The following is a 25,846-nucleotide window of genomic DNA, read 5'->3' as shown; positions in this document are numbered from 1 at the left end:
AAGAGTGTAGCTGAAGTGCAACTGCAGTAAAAGCAAGTTTAGGAATGCAGCCTCAGTCCATTGTAGTTCATTTATGCTCACACACACCCTCCTGACTCCTCTCCAACTTCTCTCCACACCTGTATTTTTAAGCAGAGGCTGAGCAAATATCATGGGCCCATCTAATTAAAGTTTTTGTATTCCTCCATCTCCCCCCCCCCAGTTAAATTGCCAGATGTAACTATGAAGGGTCTATATAGCCCTTTTGTAGAAGCAAAGAGCTACCTTCCACAGAGTTGCTGAAAACACCAAAAAATAAACAGTTTATTTTTAAGCAGAGGGCATTGGCAGGGTATACTTCATTGCCAATTCATTTTGTAGCATTGTTTCCCTCCCTCCTTTGTTTTGTATCCCTCTGTAGCCAGGAAGGCGCACCAGGCAGGATTCGAAACACAAAAAATGTAAGTTTACTATTATGCCTGGTCCTTTATTCTCCCTTTCCTTCTCCCTTCTCCTTCCTTTATTCCTCTTTACCAGTGGCTTAGATCTGGTTTGCACAATAATTTTCAGCCACAGTGCTGCGCATCTGTAGGTGTCCATTCCGTAACCCATCTACCACATGTAGGCTATTGTGTTGTCTGAACCCAGCGAGGGTGGGTTGTTGGCATGGGCTGTTTTAGGTTGTGGGTGGTTTATTAACCATGCCAACAACCCAGCCTTGTTGGGTTCAGATGACACAATAACCTACAATGGAACAGGTACCCATGGGCACTCAGCAAATGCTGCAAACCACAGTGACTTATTTAAGCCCCTGTGGGTGAAAAAGATTATACAACCCTGCCCATAGTGGTACATTTTGAAGTTCAGGTGCTCATCTCTGTATAGCCACCCCACCCCACCCCCGAGGGAGAGGCTAAAATTGCAGGCAGCTGCTTTTTGATCCACTATCAACAAACCAGTCCTACCAATTTTCATCTCCACCAAGAGAAAGTCTATTGTAAAATTAATGGGTCTTAATTGCCCATTCAAAACCAAGCCACACCAAAATACTTTATATTACAATAAGTTGTTGCTGGGAAAATCCATTTAGTCACAGTTGCTTTGAAGATTGCAGCTAAATTCAGAGGAACAGAGAAGTCTGGGGTGACGGGAGCGGAGCAGAGGATATCAGCATCCCTGTTTAATCTCAAGGACCAGGCTACAAACACCCTAAACTTTAGTATCTAGACAGACAGACATCTAAACACAAACAGGGGCATCAACGCATTTAGGCTGACTATATGAAAAGGAGGACAGGGTTAACTGCATCTTTGCACAGAAAAGGGAATTTCATTTGTATTTGCTTAACCTGGTGAAATTCCCTCCCCATCACAACAGTTAAGGCTGTAGGAACCCTGCCCTCTTTTGTATCTGGTCAAGAGGGCAAGGCTCCTGCAGCTCTAACTGTTGTGATAAAGAGGGACTTTCACCATGCATACAAATGACACCTGCTGAAATTCCCTTTTCTATGCAACTGTTAAAGAGGCAGGAGCCCCGTCCTCCTTTCCGTATAGTCACCCTAATCAAACTGGTCAAAATGATTGAATCTGCTTCCTTCTAAGATTGCTGTATTACATGGTATTGGCTTAATGGCAAAGCATTGCTTACAATTCTATATATTTGGCCTTTATTGTTTTGCAGAAGGATTGCTTAGTTTTTTTTCTTTTTCTTTTATGGTCGCTGTATGTGCATACAGCAATTTGTTAAAACATTTCTTTTTGAGCATTGGGTAAAGTACCTCTCCCCCTGCCCCCCGCAGTTGGGTTGCCTTCATATCTTGCAACAAAAGAGCTACTTTTGTTAATTAACCAAAATGGGGAATCCGTGGTACATTGGTCTATAATATTTACACGTTGTTTTCAGGCTCCCCATTCAACAGATTGCGGAACTGATGGGTTGTATTTCTAAACTGCTTTTCTGAAGCCAGACAAGGCAGTTTTCAAAAAGTTCAGAAAATAGAAATGATAATCAAATAAAAACATCCAAAACATTACAAATGTTTTTGGGGGGAAACATTTCCAAAACCACAACAATTTTAAAAGACCAATGGAGAGAGGATGGGAACCAATTGCAGCTCCAAAGGAAGTGTGTTCCACAGTTTGTGAGCAACACAGAAGAAGCCCTTGGGCCTCTGCCTGCGAGGGTGTCTTCAAAAGGGCCTCTCCTGTTAAACTTAATAACTGAGCGGGCTCATACTGAGATAGGTGTTAAGCCATTTAAGATGTAATCCTAAGCATGTTTAGACAGAAAAAGGCCTACAACTCCCAGCATACCCCAGCCAGCTATTTTTCTTCTAAACATGCATAGGAGCATGCCCTTAGAGCTTTAAAGGTTAAAATCAACATCTTGAATTGAACCTGGCAAACAACTGGCAACCAGTGCAGACCTTTCAATATTGCAGTGATGTGATCAGAATACCCTGTATCGGTAAGCAGCCTAACTGCTTCCAGATGTTCTTCAAAGGTAGACCTACATACAGCACATCTGAGAGTCTGCATTGCAAATTACTGGATTAAAAAACCCCAGATCTCTGCTTATTTTGTTTATGAAGACACCTGGGTATGAAGGTGATGAATGAGTTATACATTCATACACAACTGGCCCACATGCCACATTGGCTGGATGAAAGGACAATGCATACATTATGCTGAAGGATCAAGTTGTCCCACGTAGTCACTTGACTGATAGTGACTAACCCTAACCCTTTTGGAGAACACATTAACCATTAAAATAGACCAGTGGTTCTTGTTCTGACTGAAACCCAGAGTGGATTCACTGCCTCACTGACATCAGAGTCACCAGCCTCCACAGATTTAGGGAATGTCTTAATAGTAAACTTGTTTTTCGAGTGTGGATCCTTATGTAGCCAAACTACACACAAGAGTGAGTTTTCGCCAGGCTGGGAGGAAAAGCACAAAAATACTTTAGGGGAAGGGAAATCTAAAGGGGGGGGGGGAAACTGAAACAGTGCAATGAGGATTGAGCTGGCTTAGTGGTCACTGAGAGCCAGACCGGGGTGGGGGGGGAACTGGAGGGGGAAATATAACAGTTGGCTGGAATCCTTTTGAGGGTTTTAATGGAATTGTTTAATATGATATTGTAAAGCGCCTTGATGCCAGAAATGATGAGGTGGCGCTATAAAAATGCTATAAATAAATAAATAAATAAATAAATAAAATAACATGCACACTCCAGACTGTATCATTTTGCTGCAGGATAGGTGTATTTTGTATATTGCTCTATATTTGGTAGTAAGTAAGATGTGGCCCAAAACAAGGTTTAGAATCTCAACTTTCACATTCTTCATTAGTATGTATATGAATACGTGAACACACAAACCAACTCTTGAGAAAACTGAGGGCTTGACATTCATGTATATGTGTGCACAAGCACAGATTATTTGTCTCTCACACACATAATCAGCGAAAGTGACAGGGAGTGATCTAAAAGGGGTGTCAGTGAGACAGACATGGGTTGTGGCAGAATCCATGTGGGAGGAAGTCTGGTCCAAGTCCTTTATATCTAAACTTTATTCAAAGCAAAGCCAAAACTTGGTACGAATGCCAGCACTTCGGTCTGCTAGGGCTTTTCAAAGAATGCTAAGCAAAAAGGATTTATAACCAGATCTGCTGGATTAAGACAAAGAGTCATGAGAAAGAAGAATAGTTCTGGAATAGTGATATATACAGATAAAGGTTCAGATTTGGCTTTGATGTAAAGCAAGCCTGTGTTCAAAAACAGGGTGGAGGAGCTATACCAGAGAGGTAGTGCACATGCTATGCCTATAGAAGGCCCTGGGTTCAATTCCTCACATCATCAGTTTTAAAAAAGAGACGTTGCAGTGCTAGAAACCCATGAAGAACCGCTGACTGAGTAGACAATACTGTCCTGTGGCCTGATTTATACACAGTAAGGAATCTTTTTGCGCAAACTACCTCTGCACAATGCATTGACATGTTCTCTACTGCTCTGTAATGCATAAAGCCGCTCATACAACCAACCCCTAAAATTCTAACACTTTATGGAGAAAATCCCTTTAAGGCTGAAATCCAAGCCACGCTTCCTAGAGCAGGGCTGCAGAACCTCAGGCCTTGTGGGGGGGGGGGGGCAGGCGGCAAAACAGGTCCCCTAGGTACTCCAGAAAGTCATACCCCCTTCCTCTGGCCCCACTCCTGTTCTGTGGCTTCTTGCCTTTGGTGCATTCGCACACCTGCCATTCTTAATGATTGAAATGCCTCTCTTAAAGCTTATTTTTACTGGCAATAAGAGCTTTAAGCTAAAATATGCTGGTCTTGAGTGAATTTTTGCCCAGCTCATTTCCCTTTGGCGCCACCCCTTTCACCATCAGCCTCGCCCAACACTGGAATGCAGCTCCCTACAGTGACTCTGAAATGGAATTTGGCCCCTTGGGCTGGGAGAGGTTCTGCACCCCTGTCCAAGGAAATAAGCCCCACTAAACACAGGGAGACTCATCTAAGTTAACATGTTTAGCATGATGCTGGAAAGTACATTAAGGACCACCTAAGTCAAGGAGTTTATTTAACCTTCCTCAGGCATTGTGCCCCATATGATGGAGGGAGGGCTAGAGTAGGGTGACCATATGAAAAGGAGGACAGGGCTCCTGTATCTTTAACAGTTGCAAAGAAAAGGGAATTTCAGCAGGTGTCATTTGTGTATATGGAGAACCTGGTGAAATTCCCTCTTCATCACAACAGTTAAAGGTGCAGGAGCTATACTAGAGTGACCAAATTTAAAAGAGGGCAGGGCACCTTCAGCTTTAACTGTTGTGAATAAGAGGAAATTTCACCAGGGACTCCATATATACAAATGACACCTGCCGAAATTCCCTTTTCAATACAACTGTTAAAGATACAGGAGCCCTGTCCTCCCTTTTATATGGTCAGTCTAGGCTGGAGAGGATACATGCACTAGTTCTACCACCTATGTTGCACCACCATGCCGACCCCATGTGTTGGAAAAGCAATGAAGCCAGCAACAGAGAGGCAAGGGAAGGGGAAGGGCCCACTCTCTCCTTCCTCTTCTCCCTCTCAGGCAACGTAATCCCAGAGGAATGCCCAAACAGGACTAATGACTGTAATATCAAATGATCAATGTCTTCTGTGAATGGGACATCACAGTCCTATTACCCTAATAAATGATTTTCAGTGGAACAAGTTCACACTGAGCTGAGTTCTCTATTGCTGAGAAATCAAGATATGTACGTGCACATGTGAATGGGACTCTAAGGTTACTGCCTATACTATCCTGCATGCAGGACAAAAGAAACCCAAACAATGAGTAGGGTGACCATATGAAAAGGAGGACAGGGCTCCTGTAACGTTAACAGTTGTATAGCAAAGGGACTTTCAGCAGGTGTCATTTGTAGGCAAGCAGCACCTGGTAAAATTCCCTCTTCATCACAACTGTTAAAGCTGCAGGAGCCCCACTCTCCTTTGTATCTAGTCAAGAGGGCAGGTTTTCCAAAGGTTTTGTTGTTGTTTATTCGTTCAGTCGCTTCCGACTCTTCGTGACTTCATGGACCAGCCCACGCCAGAGCTTTCTGTCGGCTGTCGCCACCCCTAGCTCCCCCAAGGTCAAGTCTGTCACCTCCAGGATATCATCAATAGCTCTAAAATAAAACATGCTGGTATTTTTCTTTTTCTTTTGGCTCCATCCTTTTTGCCTTTGACCCAGAGCACCACTGAAATGTGGCCTCCAAGAGCTTCCTTGAAATGGAATCAAGATCTTGGGCTAAAAGAGGTTCAGCACCCCTCCACTAGATGGGTACCACTACACCTCAGCCCCAGGCTGACTAGGGCTCTATAGGCCAGAACCAGCATTTTGAATTGAGAACCCTGAAGATCTTTTAACACTAGAGCAATGAAATATCTGCAGGAGCAGCCAGCCTGAGTTAATAGTTTGGCCACCACAGTCTGTACCAACTGGAAGTTTCTAGATGCTTTTCAGAAGCAGCCTATCACACAGAGAACACTTAATCTAGCTTAGGCTGCTTCTCTCCAAGAAAGGACTCAGCTGGTACATTAATTGAGGTTTGTGGAAGGCGCTACAAGTTAGAAGTGTTTGGGTTATAGTCATCCTCCAGCTGGATGAAAAAGCACCCCCATCCCCCAGTGTTGAATCTGGCTCATGTGGATTATCCTATTATTCCTCATTCTGCCTATCACTGACTAAACAACAGTGCTTCCAACTCCTATCCTTTCCTGTATAGGTGATCCAGGAGAATAATATGGTTGATGTATCAAAGCCAGGAGAAGTCCTGGAGAATCAACAGTAACTTATTATCTGTCATTCTCTCAGCATAGGTAACCGACTGGGTTACGTTTCATTAAATGGGCCAAGCCATTTCTGATCCATAGCCAGGCTGGTAGCCAGACTGAAATGACCCCAGTATGGTATCATCTAGGGATGTATGAAACTGAGTCCTCATCACCTGCTTATGTTATTTATAAAATGTTTAGGGTGACCATATGAAAAGGAGGACAGGGCTCCTTTATCTTTAACAGTTATTATTATTATTATTATTATTATTATTATTATTATTATTTATATAGCACCATCAATGTACATGGTGCTGTACAGAGTAAAACAGTAAATAGCAAGACTCTGCCGCATAGGCTTACAATCTAATTGCATAGAATCGAGTTGCATAGAAAAGGAAATTTCAGCAGGTGTCATTTGTATATATGGAGAACCTGGTGAAATTCCCTCTTCATCACAACAGTTAAAGGTGCAGGAGCTATACTAGAGTGACCAGATCTAAAAGAGGGCAGGGCACCTACAGCTTTAACTGTTGTGATGAAGAGGAAATTTCACCAGGTTCCCCATATATACAAATGACACCTGCTGAAATTTCCTTTTCAATACAACTGTTAAAGTTACAGGAGCCCTGTCCTCCTTTTCATATGGTCACCCTAAAAATGTTACACTGTATGGATAACACTCAGCTAAATACATTGGATGTAATGTGGTTAAGAACTGATTCACATTGACCTTTTTACCCTGGCACTATGTGATCTGCTGGACATACTATCACTACTTTCTCAGTTTGTTTCAGCTCATAACAAGATACTTCCATTAATCTACCCATTTTAATATGTTTCACAGCATGCAGGTAACTGCTTTGCCATATACTCAACCATTTACCACATGCCCTTCCACATTCAAAAGCTTGTGCGGACAGGAACTCCAACTGACAATTTGCATGTGTTTGTGTGAAACAGCATCACACATCCAATACCATAGACTGGGGCTTTGTATCACTCCAAGCACAATGTTTTTCAGTGAAGGCAATTCACACATTCAACTGTGAGTGCCTAAGATGTGATGCAAGATGACATCTTAAACCTACAAGTCTGTGTAAATTAGTCCTTAGATGAGCATGCATTATAGGATTGCTTATTGGTCCAGATGCAGACCATTAGGGTTACATCACCATTCTGTAAAGTAAATGCAAAAATAAAAGTTGTATTTTACCTTATACACATTGATAGGGATATCAATGACGATATAGATGAGGTCTCCCAGTGCCAGGCTAGCTATCAGTGCATTGGGGCCATTCCTCATACATTTGTTTTGGTAGATAATCCTCAGCAAAGTTGCATTCCCAACAAGCCCGATGATGAAAACTGCACAAGATATTACTGTATTGATGTATTTGAATGGGTTGTCAATTCTAGGATGTTTGGGACAATACTTGTAGGTTCTGTTGGTTTGGCTTGTATGGAGCAGCAATTTAGGTTCTATTCCAGTAACATCATTTCCAGAGTCAGTCAGGTTTGAATGGTATCTGTCAGAACGATCGCTGATGACAGATCCAGTTACTAGAAGTGCCAAAATCATCCTGAAATGAAATGCTTCCATCTTCAAATCTCCAATATCAGAAATTAATATGATCGGTATGTCAGTATTATATCTCTCACTTATTTCATCTGCAAAGAAAAACAATGAAAATGTTTATGTTGCAAAATCAGCACATTAATCAAAACTTATATTTATTTGTTTTAATTTTAAAAGAGAATTCTTTTCTTTTTTTCATTTTGAAAGGGGGACTTTTCCTAGCACTTTAATCCTAGCAAAGTGTAATGTTATTTATTTGCAATATATATCCTACCTTTCTATAGAAAACATAGACAAAGCAGCTAATAAGGATCTGGGTCCATAAACATACAATAACATTACAATAAAAACATCACTAAAATCATGGAAACATCACTCAGAATTCAAAAGCAGAAGCAGACAGATGTTACTTAAAAGTAAAAATTAAATAATGCCTACTACTGATAAAAGAATTTTTGCAACCTGTAAAATATATGCAAAGCACATTTACTTGTAAGTTTCAGACCTTGATTACATGAAAGTTTACTTCCACATCCTTCACTGGATGCAGAGTTCTGTAAGCATATTCCATACACGGAATGAGGTATTCTTGGGTCTTGGTTTCCCCTTTCCCATGGAGCCCTCTTTGCCTTCCTGAAAATTCTGTTCTGGCAGGTTGGAGGACTCTCTAGAACATACAGGAAGTTACATGGAAAATCCATTGAAAGACAGACACCAAACTAATACATTTTAAATTGTGGTATTATGTATTGTTCATATTCACTGCAGACAGGTCTTTATTTTGATGTATCTCCATTCATTTCCCAGAAAATGTGTTCCCAATCATCATGTAAGTCTGTGATCCTAAGACTAGCACATTTAGAAATATATTTATTTTAATGGAACATAACTTGTATATTTATTTACAATCAGTGTCAGTGTTTTATTTATAAAACTGATGTTCTCCAATCCTAATTTCACCTCATGTATCCTAAGCATATTTATTTGGAAGTAAATTGCATTGATTTCAGTTATGCTCTCCCCATGATCCTAAATGTGATTAGGATCATAGAAAGAGAGAAAATTAGAGTTGTGAAATACATATTGGGTGCTGTAAAACTGTTGGTCATTGGAAAATCAGCAAGACTACTTTCCTTACAGAAATGTCTAGAGTCCCAGGAGTAATAGTTAGTCATCAGACCAATAAAGTTACTGCAAGCCAAAAAGACAAACTCCAAGGCAAAGTCCTGATCAGAATCACCTAAGTCAAGTGATTCCCTTCCTATGTGTCATTATGCCTCATCTTTCTTCAGTTCACTGTGTGAAATAGTCATAGCACTCCCCTGCCTGAAAGATGGCATAGTCCGTGGTAATGTTGGCCAATATGGCAATGAGAAGTTCAAGGCACAAACTCACTATCCCATACACATTTACATGAGATTAATTCCAGCTGAACATAGCAGACCTACTTCCAAGTAAATATTCATGGGAGACACATCTTTTCAATTTCAATGGTAGAGAGTTATGTGCTTAATTATGGCTGGATTGTGGATTGTGACCTACATGTTGTTGTACTTTATATTTTGCATAAGATTATACACCAACACATTTTGCATTCAACTCACAAGGCTCAGCTGTTGCATAAACACCAAAAAACACTACATACTAATTGTCAGATTGAGCTAGTTTGGCATTAACCCCATTCACAGCAACCTATTTCACTGCCAAATGACATATGACATGTACCTGTACTTTTCCTCTTATAGGACAAAAGAGTAGGAGGGATATTTTGAGTAACAGGAGAGAGAGAGATGCAATAACTTCCTCTTACTGTTCTCCCACTGAAACATGTAGCACCTAAAGACTTCAGTTTTTGTTTCGAGGAAACACTGGAGAAAAGATGCATATTGCTGAGTGTAACATGTAGTTTGGCCTTAAGTAGAGTGACCATATGAAAAGGAGGACAGGGCTCCTGTATCTTTTAGAGTTGCATAGAAAAGGAAATTTCAGCAAGTGTCATTTGTATATATGGAGAACCTGGTGAAATTTCCTCTTCATCACAACAGTTAAAGCTGCAGGTGCCCTGCCCTCTTTTAAATCTGGTCACTCTAGTATAGCTCCTGCACTTTTAACTGTTGTGATGAAGAGGGAATTTCACCAGGTTCTCCATATATACAAATGACACCTGCTGAAATTCCCTTTTCTGTGCAACTGTTAAAGATACAGGAGCCCTGTCCTCCTTTCCATATGGTCACCCTACCTTAAGAGGAGTTTTTCCAATTGAAGTAAATCACACTGGTACTCCATTTCTAAATACAATGGCCATGGTCCAGCACAAGTGTTGGGTTCTAAATGGCAGTGGCTCTAAAAGGAAGGTCTCAGACACATTTTTTTGAAGCTCTCTTCCTTTAGTTCAAGAGTAGGCAACATGTGATCCTCCAGATGTTTGGCCTACAACTCTTATCATCCCTCACCATTGGTTATGCTAGCTGGAGTAGATGGGAGTTGTAGGCTAAAACAAGTTGTTGACCCTTCCTTTAGGTCTTTAAAGTCAGGGGTGGGCAATCTGTGGCCCTCCAGACATTTTAGCTTGGAACTCCCATCAGCCCTAGCCAGTGTAGCCAATGGTGAGAGACGATGGGAGTTGTAGGCCAAAATATCTGGAGGGTCACAAGTTTCCCACCCCTACTTTAAATGGAGGAGACAAGGATTAAACTTAAGACCTTCTGTATACAAAGCATGCGCTCTAATAATGAGTTATGGCCCATTTCCAAATGGGAATATGTCCCAAATTTCTAGGATATCATGTCTGTCCCATGGGATCAATAGGCAAAACCAATAGTAAAATTCCCAAATCTCCACAAAGCATGCTATGAACAGATAATAGTTTTTTGGTTTTTTTTTAATGATTTCAATAGGAACAAACTTTACTTGGATATTCTTCTCACTGGTGGCAGTATGCATCTTATGATAATGGAGCATCAGAAGGACAGGAGTACAATAGTGTTTTCCCACTGTTGTTCTCCAGTGACTGGTATTCAGATGAATGCGGCTTCTGATCCTGAAGCCATTATTATTATTATTATTATTATTATTATTATTTATTTATTTATATAGCACCATCAATGTACATGGTGCTGTACAGATAACACAGTAAATAGCAAGACTAGTAGCCATTGATACCCTTGATATCTAGAATGAATTTATCTAGTCCACGAGTCCCCAACATGGCACTCAGAGGCATCATAGGTTCCCCATGGGGAATTCCCAAAAGTGTCCATATGTCCCAAAATGTTGGTGGCTGTATCTAGTCCATTTTTAAAACTAACTAAGTTAGTACCCATCACCACATCTAGTGGAAGCAAATTCCTTAGTTTAACTATGCACTGCATGAAGTAGTATTTCATTTTGTCTGTGCTGAATCATGCACAATTCAGCATCATTGGGTGACCTTGGGTTCGAGTATTATGAAAACAGGAAGAAATCTTCTCTCAATCCACATTCTCCTCACTGCATATTATTTTATCATATCCCCACTTACTCATCTTTTTTCTAAATGAAAAAGACCCAAATGTTGAAAGTCATAAATAAAACAAAATAGAACAGTGAGAACAAATTTCAAAGGAGCTGAACTTCTAGCAGTTCCTATTGTATAAACTATAATGTTCAGATATGGTGAGTGGAAAATAAGCTGTTTTGAAAATCTGGCCCTAATGATGGGAACTGAACTCTTTTGGCTTCCAAACCACAAGATATCAATACACTCACATTATTTGTCACTATAGAGTAGCTTGGAGAGCATACTGGGGAACAAGAGAGGGGAAATAATCCTGATTCCTGATCCTCAAAGCAAGATTTGCAAATTCTAATGTGGTCAAGCCACAGGGATATTTCCAACAATCTCTATTGCCCCTGCTGCTGTTTCTTTCCCTCCTGACCTTGTTCTTTCTTCTTTCTCTCCTGCAGCAGCCCCTTCCATCTCCTTCCCTAATAGACACACAACAAGTCTTTCTACTAGCCTGAGCCATAAATATCCAAGGACCCCCTAACTTTGGGTCCCTGTAGACAGTGGTTCCCTACGGACAACATTGCTACTTATTCTGTTCAGCCTCTCACAGATTGCAGTATGTGGTTTTCTAGGTAGTGGTGGTCAGACTCTTTTGTGGCCTAAATCACCATGAGCACAAAAGGTTTTTCCATTGAATTTTGTTTCTACTCACTTTTTTGAACTGCTTAGGAGATACACTTAAACTTCAGAGTCACTTAGGACTCATATAATGTATGTATCTACTCCGTATATATTGCCATATCTTTGTCTAAGTGATTTCAGTGCATTTACAGCCTTTTTGTACATAACCAAATGGAACCCACAAACCTCAGGCTACAATTTACTTTGCCATCCTATGTATGCTTTCTCAGAAGTAAGTTACACTGAGTTCAATGGGGTTTACTCTCAGGTAAACATGCTTAGCACTGCCACCTTAAACTGATTTTAAGCGGGATTTAAAATCTGTTCTTCGTGCATAAACTGGTTACTGTCTGTTGACTTTATTGAGGCTAATAATGCGATCCTAAACATACTGGGTTTGATCTAGACTAAGATTAGTCTGGATTTCAAGGGAATTTAATTCCTCTTGAAATCAATGGGATTTAAGATTACTAATGTAATCTGAATCCAATAGAAATGTACAATCCTACAATCCTATGTCGACACAGAACTCTGTGTTCAAGGAGACCCTCGTGTAAGTGATCCAACCCATCTGTTGAACTTCAACAAAAGTTAATCATGACTAAGGTTTCATTCCTGTTGACATTTTCAAAGGAGTAAGTCACACTGAACTCAGTAGGCTTTATTTTGACGTAAACAGGCAAAGGATTGGAGCTTGTGTTCCAAGGAAATCAATATCACTTGTCAGTCATGAATGACCAAAACCCTTTCCATTGCTTTCAATGGGAAGTGAATGTTACTGGACAGTGCCTAACTCTTCATCTCATTGACCTCTAAGTATATGACTTGAGGAATGCAGTCCAAATTAAATCATTTTACTATTTAGGACCAAATTATCAACTGATATAAATCCAGGCACTTTGGTTTTTTACTTTGTTGTGCACTGAGTTAAGTTCTCTTACAACATGTATAGGAAAGAACAAGCTATGTGTCGAGGAATTTCTAAAGTTAATTAAAACAACAACAAACATTGGCATAATTTCCAAGAGGACAAGGACACTTTGACATAGGTAAACAGTAAAGTTCCAGTGTATGAATTACTTACATCTTCAATCCTAAACATACATACTAGGAAGCAAGTACCACAGATCCCTATACGATTTCTCAGTAAACATGTTTAGGTTTGAACTGTAAAACAGTTTACTTGCACTTAGACTGATTTAGCCATATTGACTACAATGGGATGGAATGCTTGTTTAAATACAGGTAAACATACCAGTGTAAGTTTTGGGGCACTTTTAAAATAATTATCATTATTTTAAAAACAAACAAACAACCGCATAGTTGCAGTTCACAACATAATCATTTAGAAATAAATGTCATTAATGGAACTTCGTACTTTCAACAAAATCAGTTTGGATCTCAGCCTCTGGGCTCCAGTGCAATGTACAAAGCCTCCTAAACGCCTGGAGTTGGATCCAGATTTAGCCATACTTAGAATAATTCCCATGCTTTTCAATGGGTCTGGATCCAATCCATTTTATATGCAAGAAGAAAGAGCCCCTGATTTCAAAGGAACTGAACTTTATTCTGCCATAGCGCCGAGAACTTCTCACAAAAGCGAGAAGTTACGATCCGCTCGACAACTTCGCGCTCAGCTTGGCAGGATCCGTTCATTTCCACAGAACGTTCTTCGAAGTCTGGATTCAGTCTCATCCGAAGTCGAGCTATCTCTCCCAGACCCGTAGGTGGGAACGCAGCGGAGTTTGTGGCGGGACCGGGGATTTGTAAAGGGCAAGCGGCGCGGTGCGTGCGTGTGTATGTGTAAGATTAAACAGCCTCTCTCCGGCTGCTTTTCCTCTCTCCATCGCAGCCTGTCCTGGCTGCTTTTCATTGAACCATCCGCATCTTCTATTCACGCGTCTCCCGTGTTAGATCGAGTTTGGCCAGACGTTTGAATTCTCCTGCTCGTTTCAGACAAAGCAGAGATATCACACTTTGGAGAGATAAGGGACAGTGCCTGCCCTTTCCTTTCTCCTTCATCGCGTCCAAGCAGAACATGCACACACACACAAAGTAAAGGGGGAGGATGGGGGAGAGACAGGCACTAGGGCCGCTGTGTGACAAAAGAGGATCGCTTCATTTCTACATCAGCAAAGAGGCACAGCGGCAGCCGGCAGCCCCCGGTTCGGCTGCCTTTCGGCCTCCCCGTCTCGCGTCTCTCCGGCGCAGACAAAACAAAACGGCCCGAAAGTGAGGCCGCCAAACCCGCCCTTAAAGGAGACGCGCACGCGGCTTCGCGCAACACACCCACCGTTTGGTGCTCTCAGCGAGAGAAACGCGCTGGCCGTGCGGCGCTGGCCGGGGAAGAGGACACGCTGCTGCTGCTGCTGCTGCTGCCGCCGCTCCGGACTCCGATGCCGGGCATGGGAAGGCGCTGTAGAGAGTCGCGCCGCCGCGCAAGTTGGGAAGGAAGTGGTTTCTGGCGGCGTTTCCTCCTCAGAGGTCTCTTTCCTAAGGGAAGACTTGGCAAATCCTCCCCCGCCCTTCCCAAACCCCGTCTCGGTCTGGCTGGGTGGGATTCCGAATCTCCACCTCAGCTAATGGCCAGAGAGAGAGAGGGGGAGAGGGGAGAGAGAGAGAGAGAGAGAGAGAGAGAGAGAGAGAGAGAAGCCAGATCATCGCTTTCCCCTCCCCAACCCCCAAGTTAAAAAAGGGTGTTTTTTTTACGAAAAATAAGATCTCCAGCCAAAACTGAAAGGCTGCCAATGATCTGTGAAGCTCCCTCACCCCAAGACAGCCTCCCCTCCAAACAGGGAACTTTTAGTACATTAACCAGTTCCTCCCCTGGATAGAAGGAGGGGGCTGTCTGCTCGCTCGCTGGAGAAACAAGGATGAGACATCGATTACTGTGTGTCTGCTGCAGGGCAAGTGCTTGAAATCCGGAATCATCCCCGTGGGGGGTAAGCAAGGAGGCGGCAGAACAGTGCATCACGCCTGAGAGATCCTGGCACCACCTGTGCCATGTTCCCTTGATGGGGAACAAATCCAAAGGTCAAGTCTGGAACATGAAGGTCACAGCAGCCTGCGTCACCATGGCCATTGGTTTACCTGGGTGTATGCTTTGGTCCCCTTTCATACATTCCCTCTATTCATAGTGTAAGGATTGGATCCCAACCTCCATATGTTCAAGTCACCCTTTTCAAACTATCTCTGTAGGGTCACTGAATGTGGGAGGGTGCTGTTGCACCATGTCCTGTTTTGTTGGTCCCTGGTTGACAGCTGAACCGTGTGAACAGAGTGCTGGACTAGATGGACCCTTGGGCTGATCCAGCCTGGCCCTTCTTATGTTCTTATATAAGGGGAGGATGTGGCATCATGGCACAGACTATCAGTGCCAGCTCCAGGTTTTGGAAGGTCACTGCTCCTCTTCCAAATCATTGCCACCACTTGCTTGCTTGACAGGCAGAGAGCCAGTGAGCAAGTAGGCAGGGGCATCTCCTGCTCCCCTTCTCACCACCACCGTTGCCTGGGCCAAAGGGAGAGGAAGGTGAACAAACAGCATTGGTGTGCGGACAACAGGTTCAAAGGGTTCAGTTGAACACCCTAATCCGCCTCCGCCATGTTGCAGTAGCAGGGCCGGTGATAGCTGTAGGAAAGAGCGACAAATTCAGCTGCTCCCCACCCTGCTCCTCCTCTGGAAAACTTTTTTCACCAGTGCAGCTGCTCCCCACTCCCCAACTCGCTCGCTCTTTCACTCACTCACTCAGCTGCTCCCTGCTCCCAGCTGCTGTGCCTGACCTCTTGTGACAGTTGCTGAACAAGGTGGGAGCAGCAGCCACGCTGGGGCCAGGAAGCAGCACCTGGTGGAGCCGAGGAGCGGGGCTGTTTTTGTAATTAGTAAGATTGCCCTCCCCCCTTTGGAGCTGCTGTCCTCCTCTCGTCATCAGCCCTGCAGGTACTGTAATGTTTGGGAGAGAGAGAGAAGCTGTATGTTTACCTGCCTTCTCTCCTCAATGCTGCCCCACAGCCCACCCCAGTCTGGACTCCAGCAAGAGAAAAGAAAGGGGGAAGGGGGGAGAACTGCAATGACCCCCAGGACCTCCTGGCTAAGGAGGGTTCATTCAGCAGCATCTTTTTCAGAATGCTTGCTAAAACATTTCCTATCTGCCTTTGCTTATTTTAGGGTGTCCAACCCCCTTTTTTCAAGCCATTCTTTTGGTAAACATGGTATGTGTGTATCTTGTGTGACTTTAAAACAGAGCTGCAGCACAATCCTATGTATGTCTACTCAGAAGTAAGCCCCACTGAGTTCAATCAAACTTACTCTGAGGTAAATGTTCATAGGATGCAGCCTAAAAACAAAGAGAGGATGAAAAAAAGACAGGAGAAAAAAATTGTAGAAACAGAATAACAAGGTAACTGTGAGATATTTAACGATATTTAAAGACAATAAGTACAGTAAAATTAGTGCTCCTCTACTTCAGTCCCAATCAAATAATTACAACAGTGCAGTACAGATTATTTGTTAATTAAAATACAGTTTACTTCAGTTTTTGTTTATTTCGTTTGTTTTATGAATGGAAAAAAAGTCCTTTATTACTGTATATTCAATCAATGTTTACCTTAAAAAAATAATCCCTGGCTGAACCACCTAATGAAATGTGCTGCGCACGCCTATGACAAACAGGTTGCCACGGGGAAGAGGAGAAGCAACTACAGGGGCAGGGGCAGTGGGCCCCTGCTGGAGCATAGTTCCTCAGCAAGTACCCGACAATGCCTACCTTCCGCACCGGCCCTCCAGACTACACGATAGGGGTGCACAATTATGGCACACTGTCTGCAGGAGGCCCACCAAGCATTTTTGTGATCTCCCACCTGACTCCCCCTTTGTCACTGTGGTGGTCACTAAACTCTGCCGATTTCACTGCCAATTTTCACAGTGGTTGGAAAGCAATGGGAAAACCTCCTCCCTTCCCCAGAGATCCTGAAGCAGATGGATTGCTGCTTTACTGCTACTGGGATGAGACTAAAATATGTTTATCAATGTATGTATGTGTGTCTGGACATGTGTGTGTATGTTTTATGTGCATGCATGGGCTTGCATGCTTATGCACAAACATGAGCTGAAAAGGTTGTGTGCCCCTGCTGTACAATGAACACACATACATCTGGAGGAGACAGAGCTTGCTGCTGTGATTATTTACATGTGCCTGTGTGTGTTCACTGAACACATGAAGATGGTTTTAAAAAGGTTTGTGATGAACAGAGCCTAAAACACATCCAAACTGCATTTGAACAGGCTCTCTCTGCACAAAGGGTGGGCAACTTTGGAGGGTCCAGAAACCAATTTCCACTTCCCAAAACCCACTGAAGGCCACACCACCTGAATCAAAAAAGTGTCATTTTTTGCTTTAAAACCATGTGTGCAAAGAAAGTGGATCTTGTTCTAATGCAAAATTATGCTCCCAAAAGCCCCAAAATTTGGCAGCACAGTGATGGTGATTTGGGTGGGTGGGTGGCAGGCGCCATGAGAAAGGATTAGTTTCACATGCAGCCTATGCTTTCCATCACAACGATAGGAACCCTTCCAAAAGCAGGGTTCCCAGTTACATGTATAGGACCTATATGGACCAGGACATACTAAAACAAATGATGGAGAATGGCCACTGGAATGCATTCATTCATTATAAGTGGCCATAGCAACACAATTAATTTTTGAATAACCATTAGAATGCATTGAATCAAGGTGATCTGCTGATTACACATTGGTTAACTTTTAAGGGACTGTCTTCAAATGGCAAATAGAAAAATATTGTCCATCCATATGGCCATTGAAATACAATGATGGCATAAGACAGTGTTAGCACTGGTTTTGGAGTGGCGAATGTCACATAGGAAAACCTATGACTCTGGTTTCTGTGGACAATTATAATCCATACAAAAGAAATTGCACTGATATATGCTAATATGACTATCATGTTGCTTGTCACATAGGTCAGGGATGGAGAAAGTCATCTATAAACATAGAATGAAATCAGAGATAAGATGGTCACAGAATATCTGTCGTATCTACTAGATATGATTCAATTTGACTAAATCACCCATAAACCATCTTGTAATTGGGGGTGCTTTATATGTTAGTTAGATCCCACACAAAATGAGACCTACAGTGAGACCCCAACAAGTTCATACTCTTGTACCTAACTATGTATACAAATGACTCACATAAGACACGATCTGGAATACTGCAAGCAAATTTCACTTGAAACAAAAACCACATATCATTCAGCAATATGTAAACATAAGTCACACACCAAATTGCCACACTAAAAACCCATCTACATGACCCATACTGATATGTAATCAGTTATACACACTTCAGCATATAGCTCTGTTTCAATCACACATATCAAGCAAATATACAATAAATAAACATGGGCAATGCCACTTAAAATACATAAACCCATTTCAATCACTTAACACCCACCTAAACCATAAGTCATGCTGTGACAGCAAAGGGAAACTTACAAGCATGTATTAAGACACCAGATGCTGCTAAAGTTCTTGAAAGAGATTGAGTATTTATTTATTATTGAGAATATTTATATCCTACCTTTATTCAAAGTGATTAACAATAGAAAGAAATTGTTTCAAAATACAAAATAAATCTATTAAAAACACACCATAATATCACACACCAAAGAAACACACAGTACTAAATACAAAGACAGCACTAAACATATCTGCAGTAATATCTAATCATATCTAGTATTTATTTATTTATTTAGGATGCAATCTTATACATATTTAGACAGAAAAAGTCTCATAACTCCCAGCATCCCCCAGCCTGCTGGGAATTACAACACTGTTTTTTTCTGTCTAAATATACATAGGATTGCACCCTTATTTCTTGTATGCCAGTTTTCAAAACTATTTTTTCCCCTAAAGTAGCTCAAAATCATTTTTTTCAAATCAGAACCACAAATAATACAGTAAAACAATAGTATTCAATTATAAGTCCATTCTGTTCTGTGTTGGCATTAATTGCAATTTAAAAGAAAACACCATGAAAATTCATATTTAAATTTGTATTTTGACATTTTCTCAGAAAACCACTAATTTCTAAGCATATTTTCTCTCAAAACACATAGCTCTAAATATGGTTTAACCAAGAAATATATTTTATGTGCATTTTAGAACATTATTTGAGTGTCAGTCTTCATCATTGTATCAGATATTCTGTGACCAACTTATCTCTGTTGCCCTACAGTGGTCGACCATAATTGTTCCACTTCCTCCACCTCTGGACTACGTGACCACGAACAATGTGGTGACATTATCATCTATCAATGGAATGATCAGTTTCTTTTGCACTCACTGTAAAAGTCAAGAAAAACTAAAGTCATAGGCTTTCCTATCATATGACCTTTATCACCCTGAACGTTCTGTTGAGTCAATCTTATCTCAACATCAAACTGATGTATGGTCTTCTCATTAGGACATGGGAGAAACAACTTGGAGTTTTAAGTTTTAACCCAACAACAAGCCATGGGTTAAAACTCTGGGTTGCTTCTCCCCCAGCAAAGCAAAATCCTTGTTTTGCACATCATTCCTGGTTTGTTTTGCCATCTGGAAAGAAAACAAAAAGTGAGAGGCATCGCACATCCATGGCTGACTATGAGTTGTTTCGCCCATAGTTAGCCATTACATATGAGAAGGGTCAATAAGTGTTTGTGATTTTTATATTTTCTACATTCTGTATTGGTTTGTCTGCACTTCTTTCTTTCTTTCTTTCTTATTTAATAAAGCACATGCCTTGCTGCCAGCCAATCCCCAGTCTTTACAAGTACTTTCACAGATACCTACTGTGAGCTCGGCAAAAGAAGGAGGGGTGGAGAGCTTCTTCCACTCTTCACCCCTCCTTCTTTTGCCGAGTTCTCCTCGCCAGCGGAGAGCTCTCCTCGTCGTTGTCGGCGGTGGCGGCGGCATGGACGGCTCTTCCTCGTTTCTTTTATAGGGAAGTCAGACTATCGTTTTCGGGGTGCACTGGGATCGCATAGAAGCGCTCTGGGAGCGACGTGCGGATCCCCCCCTGGGCTTAGCAGATTCACAAACTCAGGCATGGCCCAAGATATTTTGTTGCCTGAGGCTAAAGAGCAAATGATGATCTACCCCCTCCCCACAAGCCAATGTACATTGTACCCAAGGCTGGCCAACCAGGTTATTTCGGTACCTGAGGCAGAAAATTTCACAAAGTTAAATAACTCACAATCTTCTGCCCTTCCACGATACACAAAATCAGTGCTGCCTCACTGGCTCTAAATCAGTGCTGGCTCTAAATTCACCCAATCAACCATCGTATACCTCTGAACATGTTCAGAGTACCACCCACCTACCACCACTTTCCATTAAGGGGCCATAATGAGCTCTCAAATGCCTGAAATTTGGAGGTAGGACTTCCAAGTAATTTGCTGAATAGCAAGCTCTTTTTAAATTTTGTTTGTTTGTTAATGTTACACACATGCACACAAATTAAAGAGTCCTTCCATTCTGTACAATAAGTCTTTCTGGTTGGTTGGTTTTTGGTGCTTAGGACATATGAGTCCCTCTTCATAAAAGCCATTGTATATGCACAAACTTTCGCATGCATTTCTTAATTTGAAGAGCTCTGAGCTTTTTCTAAAATGAGTGGCGAGAGAGGAACGTCCTCCGTCATCTCTGTTGTTTGCTCAGTCCTTTCAACTTCTTGCATTACCAGGCATGACAACCCAGCCTGTTTCTTTTCAGATGACAGTCACTGCTTCATGTCAGCCTCGCCTCAGTGCCTTCAGTAAATGTCCGCAGGACTCTGTTCAGTTCTCGGAGGTAGTACTGAAACACCTGTGTGCACTGGTGTTCTTGAAACATCACCCCAAGCCCTGTTTGTAGTCCTTCGAGGTATGAAAATGTTTGGGAATTCAAGCTTCTCAGAGTTGGATTAAGCAAGTGCTTTGATCCTAAACACTCTTACCAAAAGTAAGCTCCACGGAGCATAGATTGAGCAATATTTTTCAGAACACAAGCTACCCACGTTTTGCAGAATGAAGACAAGCTTTGTTGTTGTACATGGTTGTGTGAATCTATTATCTTCTAAAGATATGCAAGCCTCGGAGGGGGACCAGATAAAATGGGGGAAAATAAGAACAAGTTTTTAACTTTTTCGAGGGATTTGAGGGTGGGGAGAAAACATTTTTTCTTAATTTTTCTGGGTACCCCCATCCCACTCCCCCCAAGCATTTACATCCATATTAGTTTCACACATATTTTAAATCATAATTTAACATAAAAGGTGCAACACTGATTCAGATATTATGATCTTGGAGGCAGCTGAAACATACTTTTGTCCAGTGGAAGATCTATGCAGCGGGCTATAACATTTCTGAGCTACTTTCTATGCGGTTAGCCTCATAGTATGGAGAGGCCATGCTCCATATTTCTGGCAGCCATTGGTGTGGAGACTCCATTTAACTGCTCCTGTCAGTGCGAAAAGAACTTAATATCACACTTCCATATTGAGATGCTGCTCTGTGGAAGTAGTTTTTGGTGGCCACAAGATCCGAATGGGCCTTTTGAAGAGAACGTTACGACTATTTGGATGGAGGCTATTGTTTATGTGAGAACAGAAACATGCACCCAAAGTGCAGCTTTTTATTATTACAACCACTGGTAAAATCCAAGACAGAAGAGCTTGAATTGGAGGGAAATAAGAGAAATGATAACTTAACTGAAAACTGAAAACTTAGAATCTATGAAATACCTTAAAGAGTGATTCTCTTGCACTCTATCATACACACATGTCTGCACATCCAAAATGAAAAGGACTAAAAAGAAAAAGTCATGGGAGTGAAGAATACCACTGTACTATATTAAGATCTTACATGTCATGGCTGAAATTGGCTGAATTTGTGTGATCAAAAAGGATTAGAATACTTTGTGAATGGAATCTGCTTTCGAGGGTTTGGAACTAATGAAATCCACTGCCACAGAATGTGACAATGGACCTGTTCAGAAGGAATGAACCTGTTCAATGGACCTGTTCAGCTTAAATTCAGCTCCACACTATGCAATTAATGTTAGGTTTCACCACACAAAGTTAAAATCCGCACCCTTACTGGTGTTTTTGCTTCTAGATTCCTTGTGGGATTATGATTGGCTCCTTTACATAGGCAGATGCATGCTTTGAATCAAGGAGTCTCTCAGCAAGTTCTTTGTGTTTCATTATACAGGCAATAGATGGGGCTGCCAATTATTAGGACTAATGTTCCTTATCAGGATATCTCCAATTTTTTAAAAGTCAGATAAAGGTCAAAAAGCATGGGGAAAGCCCTGGAGGTTGATGATGTCATGTAAAGGACCAGCAAACTTCTGTGAGTGACCAATCACGTTCATGCAATAAAAGCCTTCTGTAGAAATGCTCATAATGTGTAGTTTGACCCTCAGTTGCCCTTGGACTGTCGAACTAAAGGGATGCATGATCTGCTCTCATCCAGAGGTTTAAGGGCTGCTAGGATGTGTGCATGCATGTGTGAGGTTTGGAAGTAATGTATTATGACCTGTTGCTTCCAAACCACATTGAGAATCATTTGATTGAAAGGTGGGGTATAAACCTTCATAATAAGCATATTAAATGCTACATTCAGGATTAGAGGCAATATGCTTCTGAATACCAGTTGCTGGAAGCAGGGAAAAACCATTGTCGTCATACCCTGTTTTTGTGTTTCCCAGAAGCCTTTGCCTGGCCTCTATGAGAAACAGGATGCTGGACTAAGTGTCCCTTTGATCTGATCCAAGAAGGCTCTTCTTACAGCCTTATGCCAGGTTAAAATGGTTTTGTACAACAGTGTATTACTGCCTGCCCATAGATGATTTTTGATAATCGGACTTAGGATGCTGATTTTATAGTGGAATGAAAAATGAGGCACCTCATGTTCTACCCTTTTGGAGAATAACAATTCACTAAGCTGAAATGCTGTTCTTTCAGCAGCCGTCCCTTTCAGCTTTGCCAATGTGCAATTTTTCACAAGTGTTAAATGTTAGGTTCTAATGAAATCACAGGGGGACGTGTTGCTTTCTCTAGTGTTCTACAAGAGTTATGGGGTAGGACTTAAGAATACAAAGATTAAATGTTAACATATTTTTATATGTGGTCTTTGGTACAGTATTTTCCCATTTTCCTGACAAATCACTATTATGTGGGTAGGCGACCTGGTGTCCTCCAAATGGCTTGGAGTAAAACCTCCCAGCCGGTATGGCCAATGATCAGGGGTTATGGTAGTCTGTAATAGCTGGAGGGCACCAAGTTGGCTACTCCTGCTTTATTTATTTATTTATTTCAAGTATTTTAAAGCTTGAAATAAATAAGCTGCTCATAGGCTACACCCTCTGAAAGAAGTTAAGACATAAAACATAATTTAGACCATAGGACAATAGACTGCTATGATGATTACAGTTAGAAGGTGACAGTTGAAAAAACTCAAAAATCGATGTAATGAAAAGAAAAGAAAAAGTAGCTACTTATCCTTGTTGCCTGTTTCACACATCAGTTCTGTATCAAATTATTCTACTCTTTCAAATGATTTATTTATTTATTGCCTTTCCTAGCTGCCTTTCAAGATTGCAGTCTTCCCCATAAACATCTAATTCCATATTAAAATAGCAAGTTCATAAAAAAACACCAGTTTTAAACAAATCTAAAAATAAATGTGTAAAAAGAAGCCAAACCCCAAAGAAAAAGAACCAACAAAAGCAGCAGATATTATAAAAAGCATTCAGTTGAAAGCTAAAGAAAACAAATAAGCTTTTCAACTGCTCTTAAAAATAACAAGACATGTAGCCAGTATATTTCCCAGGAGGGGATTCCATAGGGCAGGGGCCAAGATAGAAAAGACCCCCATCTTTATTTCCTCGCAACCTCACAGATCTTAATGCCAGGTCAGCAAGTAAGGCCTCCAACGATGATCTTAACACACAACCAATTTCGTTACAGACTATTTGAACCAACGGTAATAGAACATAGACCATGGCATTGAAACCCCAGAAATTCTGAATTATTTTGTCTACACTAGAACAATATATTCCACTGAAATTTAATGTGAATAATCCTGTATGTAAACACACACACACACACATACACACACACACAAATACCTAGAGAGTTTAGAGGGGGAAAGGCTTAACATTGCACCTTATGGCTATTTCATGTATATTTTAAGGCATTGTTGGGGAAATAGCTCTCACATTAAGGCTGTAATTCTATGCATATTTATCCAGGAATAAACCTCATTGAACATAGTGGGCATTACCTCTGAATAAACATGCATAGGACTGCACTGTAAATCAGACATTGCAAGTCGGAAATTGAGCCTATGTAGAACTAATATCATTGTCAACACATAATTATTTGGCAGGTCATCCTTCATCCATCTCTATCAGCAGAGAAGAGATAATACATTGTTTCAAATAGAATACTACATGTAAGCGAATGGATGTAAGCAGAGTTTGAGTCCCTTCCACGGACATCCCGGTGCTGGAACCTGGCCCATGCCTCCATTTTAGGAGCTGTTGTTGGGAAACTGTTGTGTGAGAGCCATAATTTGGCACAAGCTCAATTCCATTCTAGCCTGTTTTCATTCTACTTATTTTACAAAGGAAGGGAGCTGTGTTGTCAAGATGTGCCCGGGGTAATTTGGGCATTCTGTAAATATATCAAAGGTGCTACTGTCCAGGTCTTTGTATGCTAGCAGACTCTGCAGCTGCTAAAAAGAGAAACTGCCAGGTCTCTGAGACATCTAGAATGTTTAGGAAAGAAGAATAACTTTTCTGTTTGTTTAGCTTACTTTATGACCTTTAATTTCATTACAGCCTGATCCCATGCATGCATACTTGGGATTAAATTTCCCTGCATTTAATGGAATTTACTCCCAAGTAAATGTGCATAGGTTAAGGATAGCAGCCTTACCCAGCTACACTGTTTATCTCATTTTTAAAGTGATTCATGGCCAATGAACATAAATATGAACATATATGGGCCTGAAGGGTTGAGTTCATATTTTGAATCCTACTTTCTTAAAGAGAAACATCTGGAAAAACATGCTCAAGTTCCTAATAAACATAATGGTCATCTTAATCAATCACTAAATGAGGATAAAATCTTAAGTAGGTTCTATATAATGTGGAAAATTAATGTTCCTGTTCTTTTGGACAGGTCCTGCAACAAACAAATGAAACTACAAAAATGATGAAAAATAAACATACCCTAATGTTTTTCTGATTGTCAGATTTTTCCTGAGCTGTTAATTAAAAAATCATCTTGCGACTTCTGTATTGTAGCAAGTAACAAATATGGTATTAGCAAGGCAGGGAGAGTTCCATGGCTGTGTGTGGAAAACCTGCTACGGTGCCTGAAAAATATGTGGTCTTCTTGTGTATACCTTCAGGGTCATATGGAATGCATAGAGATAGTTATGTAGCTTATTTCAAAAGCAAAAAATGACTTTTTCCCATTGTGAAATTTGATTTTTTTCCAGTGATTATTGTTATTTATTTTTTAATTGCATACTACTTAGTAGCCAAAGCTATTTAGTGGGGAAAAATACTTCTGACCTTTAAAATATATTTGCTAGTTACTGGCAACTGTACAGATAATTAATAGTTTCCACCAAGAACATGGCATGTCAGTTACATTCCTTTATGTTGAGGGTGTACAGTCTGTGCCCCTCTGAGCCCTCTTGAGTGGTCCCTAAGACCCCAAGCTGCCACCATGAGAACCGGTGCTAAAAGTGA

At 41.2% G+C, this 25,846-nt stretch overlaps 1 protein-coding gene across 1 annotated transcript in view; it reads right to left on the bottom strand.

Annotated features, from left to right (window-relative positions):
- Nucleotides 1-14,402, bottom strand: part of EDNRA (endothelin receptor type A) — a 40,572-nt gene extending 26,170 nt beyond the window's left edge. The window contains exons 1-2 of the mRNA XM_063135378.1: nt 14,337-14,402; nt 7,513-7,967 (exon numbers count right to left, since the gene is read on the bottom strand). Of these exons, the coding sequence (XP_062991448.1) occupies nt 7,513-7,899 (387 nt within the window). The 5' untranslated portion in view covers nt 7,900-7,967; nt 14,337-14,402. The remainder of the gene's footprint in view (nt 1-7,512; nt 7,968-14,336) is intronic.
- Nucleotides 14,403-25,846: the final 11,444 nt, after the last annotated feature.

Source organism: Elgaria multicarinata, chromosome 10 (genome assembly GCF_023053635.1).
Source record: "Elgaria multicarinata webbii isolate HBS135686 ecotype San Diego chromosome 10, rElgMul1.1.pri, whole genome shotgun sequence".
NCBI classification, from domain to species: domain Eukaryota; kingdom Metazoa; phylum Chordata; class Lepidosauria; order Squamata; family Anguidae; genus Elgaria; species Elgaria multicarinata.
Note: the sequence above shows the minus strand (reverse complement) of the source record. Positions and strands in the feature narration are given on the sequence as shown.